We start from the raw sequence: 10,650 nt of genomic DNA on the forward strand, positions 1-10,650 counted from the left end.
TCAGCAAATGGCAGGGAACTAACTGTGTACGACAGTAGATAGTACAGAGTATTAGGGCCCTTTAAATTGATATTGAGATTACCAGAATAAAGTTTTAACATAACAAGAATAAAGTTATAATTTCCAAGAGAAAGGTTATCATATAAAGAGACGAAAGCTGTAATTTAATCAGAAAATAGGTTGTAATATTACGAGAGAAAGTCATAATCTAATAATAAAGGTCATAATTTCAAAAAAATAGAAGAAGTTGTCACTTTTTAATATAGCAGGAGTATAGTTGTAATTAAAGAGAAATAAGTCACAATATTAAAAGATTAAAGTTGTGGCAATATTTCAAACAATATTGCGACCACTCAGGATCTCTTTGCACTTTTGAGCTGCACTGCAGTATTTAACTTGAACTACTACTACTCACAACAGTGCCCTCTTGTGTCCATAAACAGAATTGACACCATTAGTCAGTGACATTTTCCTCTTGTGTGACTTTTTTTACCTGTTTTGGAGGAAAGCAGTGTAGGAGCTGTTTGATGTCGTTGTTATACAGAGTCTCCCATCTGCAACGTGCCCAGCTCACACAGTCCTCCCAGTTTGTTGGACGCTTTCCTCCAGTTCCCATGTCCTCCAGGCTGCACCACACACCCCCAAGAACCTCCAAGGCTTCAGCGTCTCCATGGCCAAGTGTCCGCTCTACAAAGCCTGAATCACTGCAAGAAACAGTGCAGCAGTTCCTTATGGATTATTAACAGAGTATCAAGACAGTAATAATCACTGTGAAGCAAAAGAAGACAGGACAAGTTTATTCCACTGTCTCGTTGTTGATGTCTCACTAGTTGAACCGAGGGGGGAGGAATATTTTTGACCTGGAGAAGTGAAAATTGGGAAAGTCAGAGTGTTCAGTCAAAAAGCACCATAGCACAATGACTAAACAGGTTTTTGTAAATTAGGGCGTAGTCTTGTTCGTGACTCAGACAGAATACCTCTAGTGTTCGGCTTTGGACTCATAGAGAAAATGAGGTGTGTTGAATTTGCAGTGTGCTGGTCAGTGTATACCCACAAGCCGGGACAGCTCACCATACAGTGTTAAAAAAATAAATTAAGAATGGGGATCTGCCTCCTCTGCACATAGTTACACCCAGACAGGTCTAAACAGGAACATTAAGAGTCACAGTTCTGCAAAGAGATGCACGAGTGGAAGGGAAACACAAAACACGACTGTTCCTTTCCACAACCTCATTAACTTTGACTTAAAATGTACTGGACTGCAACAGGTAGCTGACCTGCCCCATGAAAACGTCCAAATACATGTTTTTCCATGACTCTGCTACAGAACACTGCAATAATGAGGCCTCTGAGGAAGTTTTTTTCTTTTTTGAGAATTCCTAAACAGACATTTAAATTTCCCAACATTAGAGTAATGTAAGAAACTTCATTGGCTTTGTGAAACTGTCGAGCAATCTGCTCCAGTCACGTTTTTTCTTTTTTGGCTCCTCTACAGAAACACAAGAAAGTGTAAGTACTTCACAATGAGGGGCGATTATAACAGAGCTCCCCAAAACAAACAGAAACATGGCTGGATTAGGGACGGCTCCGAGACTCGCAGCTCAGACCCAGTGTGAGACTGGAAGCTCAGATCTGTCACTGACGAGCTGTTACACTATAATTAGGTCAATTCTTTATGATAAAAATCCATTTATCAGTTTTCCATTCAGCAGAGGTTTCTACATCAGGAAGGCTTTTGCTTAGCTGAAAGGCTCGATCCCCTATTTGGAGAAAATGGTGTCAGAGCTGCTGTGGAAGATACTTTACAGAGTCGAGCCCTGGCAGTTCAGACTGTTTATGTCATTTTTCACGGGAGGTTTACTGGTGAAAGCCGACCGCACGTTTTCCTGTTTATAAAACAAAAATAATGAGCTCCAAGAACTTCATTAGCCCTGGAATGCTTTGTAAGAGAGCGGAAAAGCCTTGTAAAATCAGCAACCAGTGGTCGTTATGAGACAGCAGCTTGGGGTGTGCAGTTTTTCCCAAATGCTGCTGGAGGCAAGGTTTGTTGTGGAAAACGTTAAATCCCATGAGGTCAGGTCTTACCTCAGGAAGAGATTCACATTTTCAGGTGTTTGTTTGAACAATCCTTCAAACTGGTCTCTGGCCCACTGAAGGAATTACACAGCAAAGTTAGTGTAAAGAAATTGTGAAAAAATGCATGGAACTATTGTAATTACGATCGGTCAGATGGATACACATCACACTTTATAATGATAATAATAACAACACACTGTGTCACAAGAAAACCTGTGATAAAACTTGGATAGTTTGTGATTCTCTTACAGGTCTCAATTCAATTCTGATCATTCTTTAGCTACACTACCTGACTGTATACATGCCAACGTTGTTAAGTTGGTCAGCTGGGCCATCACTTAACTCTCTGATCTCCTTCCATTAAACATTCATGGCAGGGGCGGATCCAGGACCTGGTCCAGGGGGCACTGGCTCCAGGTCGTCACTTAAGCTGCATTCACACATGCACTGAACTCCCTTCGTCCTTCTCCGGAGGACGTGCATGTGTGAACACATATGTACACCTGAATAGTGGAAGGACTTAAATGTGCACCCTATTGAGAACTGTGCATGAGTGGTGGACATATAATTTACCCCTCTGTGTAAATTGTGGCCCTTTAAAGCCCACCCTCCCCCGATTTGTTAAAATCCTAGATCTGCCACTGATTCATGGTATTTACTCCAGTGCCACCTCTGACATTTGTTTAAAGTTTAGTATCTTCAAAACTACTTAATGGATATTTGTGAACATCCCACCTGAAGAGTGTGCTCGATGCGGTGAGGGAAGTTCTTGAGCGTGCAGAGTGGGATGGCACCATTGGAACTGGACTGGGCAGGTCCATAAGACTTTGTCAGGTGAGGCAACACCACCTGAGTATTACCGGCGCTTCCCTGAGTTCCTCCCTCCAGTAACGGCTTCTGATGTTGAACGCAGCGTCCGTCGAGATAGACCCCTGTGGAGCAGAGGGACATCAGTGCTTGCAGTCCGACATGTATTTCTAAAATGAATAGTGAATACTGGAGACAGGGTAAGAGTTCCTCACTGGCTTCCCAGTTATCGAGGGCTGCCGCCACTCCGTCGAGACCCATGAAGAAGTCGTACCCATACACCTCTTCACTGTCAGTGTCCAGGCGATTCTGGTGAGCTGTGATTCTCATCCGTGGGTTTATCTCTCGCACTGCTTTGGCTGCAACATCCGATTTTGGTTTCTGTGTGGGAGATAATGTATGTGAGCAACGCAGGTGATATCAGAGCAAAATGTTGTTCTATCTATATTTCTGTGAAACGTTTCCAAGGAATCGGCAAAATCAGCCAAAATGGACGTTAATAACTCATATAGTATCTTTCTTATGTTGTTGGACACATGTTATTTGAATAGCGGCACCCCAAGTCTGTCCCACCAGTAGAAACTCCGACTTTTCCCCTCAACCAGATCCAACAAGAGCCAGTGAGCTTTGATGGATTCCTCAGGAACATGGAGGAGACTGTGACACACTGATACTGTGAGTTTTCTCACCCCAATATCCTCGGACCTGAACAGGAACTGGCGATTCAAGTTTGATCTTTCTATGAAGTCCATGTCCGTTACGGTGATTTGGCCTTTTTCTCCTGCGCCGAGCCCCATGAGGGCAAAGTTTTTGAGAAGCTCACAGCCAATAGCACCAGCTCCGACCTTGGAATGAGACAAGATAGAGGGAGGATCAAAATAAAGGTTTAACTGGTCAGATAATAACAGTTTTGAGTCTCTTCTCTCTACAGTCAATAAGTGTTTACTGTTGGGTTTCTTCATAATAATGTAATGTCCTCATCTTATTTTGAAAATGTAGGAGATTATGTGTATTGTGAGTTGGTGCCATACTAAATAAAATTTAAAATGAATTGGATGGTGCAAATAAATGTCAGCCAATGTTACCACTTGTCAAAATGTTGAATACTGAATACTTAGAATACTGTAAATTAATTTAGTCCTGTTAATGACACTGCCTGATGCTTAGTGTGCCGTTTTTACAGTGGTAAACACACACACACACACACTCACACACACACATACACACAGGCAGTAAACAACACTAAAAATAACAGTGTGGGAGGAAACAGGGAAAGGACTCTGCACTGTTGCTCGGCCCCTGCACACCCAGAGGTCAACGCTGGCAGGAAATGCCACCTGAATCACAGCCCCGTTTCCTGCATCTGCCAGCATTAACACCAGACAAGATCAAAAGCATACACAGCCGGAGGCCCCTGATTTACAGCACAGAGAGACAGCGCCCCCTGATGGACGACTCTGACCACCGGGCCTCACCAGGAAATACTTCTGCCTCTCAAGCTTCTCCTGGTACACCGATCCAAACACGGCAATCTGCCCATCGTACCGTGTGCCTCTCTGTCAGAGACAAACACAAGAGCAGTTGGATTAGAGGCAGATAGGCCTCAGGTCGATCTGACTGACTGCTCCTGCTTCCCACATGTGAAACGTTGAAATGGAGGACTCTCTTTACGTACTGCGGAAAAGAAGCTCTCTGCCGGTTGACTCTCCTCTTGAGGGAGGCACTCCAGTGCATCAAAATATAGCCACTGCTGAAGAGGCGTAAATTTCCCGCTACATGCCTGCAGGTACATTACAGCGAGTGCACAGAGCAAAGTACAATCAGCCACTTTATACACACCTCCAACACACAGTATCTCATATATTTATTTAACGTGTTAAGAGACGCAGTGTGAACAGGCTTCATCAGAACCCAAAAGAGGAAACTATGTTACGTGCATTGACCTGTGACCTCACCTTAATGACTTCCTGTGCAGCGAGGCCTCCAATGAAAGCGCTGAGAGGGGCCAGGTCACCCCGGGCTGTGTAGGACAGGTTTCGCACGGCAGCCTCATCCAGCTGTTCCAGCTGTGCCACTGCGTTCAGCTCTCTCACCGTGGCAACCAGGACATCTGCATCTGACTATACAGGGTTGAGCCACAACAACCGAGTAAAAATAATACGGTAAAGAGTCTGTCCATTTTACAGATTTTATTTCAACTCAACATACAACTTGTTACATCGGCCCAGGAGTTCATGTTTGTTAGTTTCTTGGTTGGTTTGTAGATTAGATTACACAAGAAATACTTATTGGATTACCATAAAACTTGGTGGAAGGATATTTTATGGGTCAGGGAACAACCCATTAAATGTTGGTGCAGTTCTCAGGGGGGGGAGGGGTCCAGGATTTATGTCCTTTAACAGTGTAAGCTATGGCCTTTTTCAACATCTTCACTGATTTCTAATAGGAAAAGAAAAGTCATGGGTCTTGATGAAAGAAAATCAGGCATGTTTAGGACCTTGATATCTATGGGTGTGTGAAATTTGATTGATTTTGGGGAACAATGATTTTAACTAATAATAAAACTTTTTTTGTAAACTTAGTCGAACGTCGTCGATCCTTCACTGACCTGACACCGAGTATGAGGCAGACGTTGTTCTTTCTTCACAAAGCTGTGGAGAGCTTGGAAAGCCAAGTGCAGCGTCTTATGCCTGGCTTCTTTTCCGTAGTCATTCATGTTCAGGAGTTCAAAATCAAAGAGAGCCTCACTCAGTGGTTTCTGAAATTCATTTTGGAGAGATTTTACTGAGTGTCATCACTGTCTTTCCAAAAGAGGACTCAAGAAGGTTCAGACTAAATGTTGATACTTACAAAATGTAATATGCAGGGCTGTTTAATCTCAGTCACTACTCCACCCCGTTCATATTCAGAAAAGGCTGAAGTGTCACCAATGCTGAAGGAGTAAGGGCCTGTTGATGAAGGCAACGTAAACCGTTTTCAGCCAACAGTGCGATAAATCATTTAAATTCTCCTTGGATGGTCACAGGAGAGGTTTAAAATGTCAAATGTCATGTGTGAGACTTGGGCGTGGCTCGTGACCAGCCTGTGTGTTGCAAGCAGAGGAAAGAAACTGCCGATGAAATGACTAACCTTGGACTGTGATCTCCACTGGGCCGATGCTGTGGAGCTCCGTCATGCCTTGGACGTCTGAGAAATAAACTTTAGTGCCAGCAGCAAACATGTGTTTTTCGTCTGTGCAGACCACTCCAGGATTACTCTAAGATAAAAACAGCATTTATAACCATACATTTAAATTTACAAATATACTAATTTACATCACCTTAGTTAAAAGTTAGGCCTCATTTAACTTTCAGGTCAGAGACAGGTGTTCAGACCTGGTGTTAACATCCGTCTTCAGTGACGTGGCCAGTACTAAGTACAGGTTTGAACATGTACTCTCTGTTTTTCCCGTAAATTAACTTATTTGTATCCAAATCAACACAGATCACCACTTAATGAATTATACTTTTCTTCCATCCTCGTTCATTCAGCCCCCTCTGACACCTTTCTCTCTCTACCTCTCCATCTCTCTTGCTCCCTCACTCATGCCGACCCCAACACACACACACAAACACACAGTGATAACGGACACATGTGTAAACTCAGACTGGATTGAAAACAAAATGATTTGTTCTTCCTAAACAGAAAGTACATGCATGTTTATTTGCATATAGAGTGGAGAAGTGAGATCCAATCACGAGAGGTCACAGAAGACACGTTCAGGCTGTGTGAACAGACGTACGTAACACGGTCCACTTGTGATTGGATCTCTCAGGACGGATGTAAACACCAGGTCTGAACAGGGCCTTGAAATATACCTTAATTATCCAGATGAAAGACTTTACCTTGGAGACGCTCTGTATCATTGCGGATTCAGGCATCGCTCCATTCTGGTCCAAGACCTCAAACTCCTCCCCGAAGTCACAGAATAGCTGCCTGCATTTTAAACCACAAGGTTTTCACTTTCATTTCCCCCGTGCATCCAATCCACGTTTGACAGTTTGTCCTGAACACTTACCCACACAGTCCTTTGGTGTCTGCCACGATGAACTTTACTCCACGTGAATGGCAGAGCTCGCCAAAGCGTTTCTGAGCATCCAGTGAGGAGTCAGTGAGGACCACCACCTGAAACACAACAGGCTGTCTCCACTCAGTGTGTTGTGGTGGTTGTATGTTACCTGAATGTTTGGCCTCCGATGTGCAAATTGGTGGACGTGCACAGTTTGACCCTGGAAGGCTGTTTTCACATTCATTGGCTGAGGGGGGGATATTTCTCTGTGCTCACCCTGAGTGGGAGATTATCACTAGCAGCAGGAGCAGATGGACTTTGAAACTAGTTTACAGAGCGTTTTTGGGGGGGGTGAAAAATCATATCAGAAATTGATAACACAAACAAAGGCTCATATTTAGGGTTCCAACATGATGCACTATTTCGTCAAGTACCTGAAACTGTAGAAGCAGCTCCTCATCCAGTGGTGCAGTGTGGGCTGACACGTGCACGTGGGGGTTTAGGGCTGAAAGCTGTTTTAGGGAACACTTGGCTCGGTTCTGACCAATGTTGGACTCCTTCAGGAAGAACTGGTGGGAAAATAAATCATTGACACGGTGTGAATCTCCCACCTTTAATCTAGTCAACAACTGTTTCCCAGAATGAAGCATCAAACTCCCAATTACAAGTTGAGTGATAGGTACATTTTTACAAAATTTACTTAATTTCCTTATAAGAAATTATTCACAATTACCACTATACTCCATGCATATCTGTCTCACATGTAAAACTAGGTTATAAGCATTCATGATGGGCAATATGGTACATGTAAACAACTGTTTCATTACTTATGTAGCATCTGAAGTAAAACTGAAACATTGAGGTAGTATTATTAAGCAATAAAGTTATATTATTGTTGTCATAAAGTCATCCTGAATCCGACAGCATTTTAAAAAGACAAGCAAATAATATAAAACATTTGGAAAAATAAATTGATGACATCATCAGGATATGACACTACAATTTTTTTCATTACAACAACCAGTCTGACAGCTTCCAAATGATATGACTGTACTGGTCTCTCTCTTTCCCTCCCTCCCCCCCCCCCCCCCCTCTCTCTCTCTATCTATCTCTCTCTCTCTCCTCTCTTTCCCCCCACCATTCCACCCCCCTCCCCCCCATTTCTCTCCTCTCACCCCAACCGGTCGAGGCAGATTGTTGAATAAACTGATGGCTTCCTCTAGTATAATACGGTGTGGACATCACTGGTCTATGTTAAGTGTCTTGCGTTCATATATGTTATGATTTAACAGATCCCAGGGTCAGTACCTGGGAGGACAGGTCTGTCCACTCGGTGTCTCCCTCGTCCTGGACAGTGACAGACTTCACTCCGGACAGAATCACGTTCTTGGCCACTTCCACTCCCAGTCCCCTCATGCCTGCTATGAGGACGTTGGTTGTGGCCATCCGCTGCATGGCGTCATGACCCAGAACATACCTGTGCAGGTGACAGAGACAGTGCATGTCGGTGGGCCACGCAGTTCAACACAAGTATTAGTCTGTGGTACTTACAGCTGCCTGGAGTAGAATCCCTCATCGATTTCCCCGACTCCTGACATGTTGCTGTACTGGAAGTCGCGAGGCTCCAATATGACCTGTGCAGTCTGAAGTGAGAGGCAAGCTGAAGGCTACCGACAGTACTGACCAAGTGAAACCGAACACAACAGGAACAGACATACACTGACCGTTTTCAATGAAAGAGGATTTCACTTTCGTTTCTCTCGAATCTTTGAAAAGGTTTGCCTCTGCGTCAAAATGCAGTTTCTGGATCGGCCACCAGAGGGAGACTCGGGATTGTGCAGGCACCAAGTTGTGACCTCAGCCCTGTTTTTAAAAGGTGCCAGTTAGAAATTTGAACTGGAAGATTTTTTATCTTGGAAGTATTGATTAGCTCAATAGGAAAAAGCTTATTGTTCCTTTAATTGGATGTTGCAGTGTGAAATTCCTCTGCGCAGTTTGACAGAAGAAGATTTTTCTCGCATTAATCTGCTGGAAGGCTTTAGTTTCTCAGTACTTACTTTAAATCTGAGTTTCAGACAAAGCTTTGATCAAGTATCACATATCGACGCCCCTTTGGGAGCCAATCAAAGTCCATTATGCAATTTATAAAAAAAATCTTATTGGTTCTCTCCTGACCCATACCACATCCCTCCACCAGGTTTCATGGTAATCTGTCCAGTGGGTTTTTTGTTATCTTACTAACAAACATACAAACAGGGATGAAGACATAACCTCCAAGGTGGAGGTATGATTATTTGAATATCTCACAAAGCATGCCTGGAAGGTATCCCTTACCATTTCCATGGTGACAATAACAAAGATACACCTTGTTATTGCTTCATGTGTAAGTCATTGTTAGATTTCAGTCTGGTGCAGAGTGAAGTCCCGCCCCCATTCAGACCGCCGCGTTCCTGCTGCTTTTTAGTGACCAGAAGTGATTCATCATTAGACATCAAGTGGAGGCAGTGAGATCTGTGCTGCGCGGATGTGGAAGAGACTAATTCAGGGGCTAAACAGGAACCCGCGCTCACTATCATGTTATGGTTGTAATCTCCCTATCTGTTCTGATCTGGTATCCTGTCAGCCACTCTCAACCTCTGCATGCACAAAATAAGGTGTATTTGGGCCTGAATGATGTTGCTCTAGTAAAAATCCCTTGCACGGCATCATGCTGAATACTGTACAACTCAAAATGAAACAGAAATATTTTGAACTCCCTGTATATACACACTTCAAAACTTGTTACTGGAACTCCGTCATGCAATACAGTTACACAACGTTTTCAATAATAACAAACAATTTTCTAGCCAATCATTGATTTAGATCGAGTGACTTAAAAATAGTGGACAATCATTTACCCATATGAAGAATTAGTCATACTGTGGGTATAATCATTACGGCAAAAATTGAGAACTAATCATAATTGAAGCAGTCTCTATGCAAACCTGTAACAACCCAATGTATGGCAGTGTGTTTCAAAACCTGCCGTGGGAATTAAATCTCAGTCATTTCTCGGGAGAGTCTCAGAGTGTCATTGACCAAACCAGCTGCAGGGAAGTGATGCGTGTTATTTGTTCTCTACCACATGAGTCAGGTATGTGATTTACACAGGGACACACAGAAACACGGGATGTCATGTCCTTCACACACTTTGTTTGTTCAGTCATTCGGCCTCTATCCATCCTGTCCTTATCCAGCTCCAATCAAAACAAGTTTCTCCTGCAGTTTCAGGTCTTCTGCAGAACTTGTCCAACACACTCACACACTCTCTCTCTCTCTGCCAGTGATGATTGTGTGGGGATAAAAAGGCAAATTTATTGTAAGGTTCAGTTTGTCAGTATGCAGCAGGGTTCGACTGAAGAATGTCATTAGTTGTTGTCTTTATTATATTTAAAGGACACATAGCAGAGGTTGTTCTGCTGGCAGAGTGAACACATTCCTCTCATAGCGTCCTTGTTGAAGTTGGCTTTATTTGAAGACTAACGTCAGTTCTCATGTGAATGCAATGCAGCCCTGGCAGAAATCCCACAGGCGCAGGAAGAAGGAAGGAACAGATACTGTTTTTTTTTAAGGTTTTTTCCACAGAATCTGAATCTGTGATGTCGGATGTGGAAGATACAACACGATCCGACTCCTGGGGAGGAAACCATCCGAATACATATGAGCTTGTCAGGTTTCGC

General features: G+C 43.3%; 1 protein-coding gene across 1 annotated transcript in view; it reads right to left on the reverse strand.

The window, feature by feature from the left end:
- Positions 1-8,674, reverse strand: part of uba7 (ubiquitin-like modifier activating enzyme 7) — a 33,575-nt gene extending 24,901 nt beyond the window's left edge. The window contains exons 1-16 of the mRNA XM_062403573.1: positions 8,483-8,674; positions 8,240-8,408; positions 7,366-7,500; positions 6,941-7,047; positions 6,768-6,858; positions 6,013-6,139; positions 5,734-5,831; positions 5,492-5,641; positions 4,839-5,003; positions 4,559-4,663; positions 4,359-4,439; positions 3,573-3,728; positions 3,099-3,264; positions 2,812-3,008; positions 2,086-2,150; positions 494-704 (exon numbers count right to left, since the gene is read on the reverse strand). Coding sequence (XP_062259557.1) covers positions 494-704; positions 2,086-2,150; positions 2,812-3,008; positions 3,099-3,264; positions 3,573-3,728; positions 4,359-4,439; positions 4,559-4,663; positions 4,839-5,003; positions 5,492-5,641; positions 5,734-5,831; positions 6,013-6,139; positions 6,768-6,858; positions 6,941-7,047; positions 7,366-7,500; positions 8,240-8,408; positions 8,483-8,529 — 2,070 coding nt within the window. The 5' untranslated portion in view covers positions 8,530-8,674. The remainder of the gene's footprint in view (positions 1-493; positions 705-2,085; positions 2,151-2,811; positions 3,009-3,098; positions 3,265-3,572; positions 3,729-4,358; positions 4,440-4,558; positions 4,664-4,838; positions 5,004-5,491; positions 5,642-5,733; positions 5,832-6,012; positions 6,140-6,767; positions 6,859-6,940; positions 7,048-7,365; positions 7,501-8,239; positions 8,409-8,482) is intronic.
- Positions 8,675-10,650: the final 1,976 nt, after the last annotated feature.

This window comes from Platichthys flesus, chromosome 2 (genome assembly GCF_949316205.1).
Source record: "Platichthys flesus chromosome 2, fPlaFle2.1, whole genome shotgun sequence".
Classification (NCBI taxonomy): domain Eukaryota; kingdom Metazoa; phylum Chordata; class Actinopteri; order Pleuronectiformes; family Pleuronectidae; genus Platichthys; species Platichthys flesus.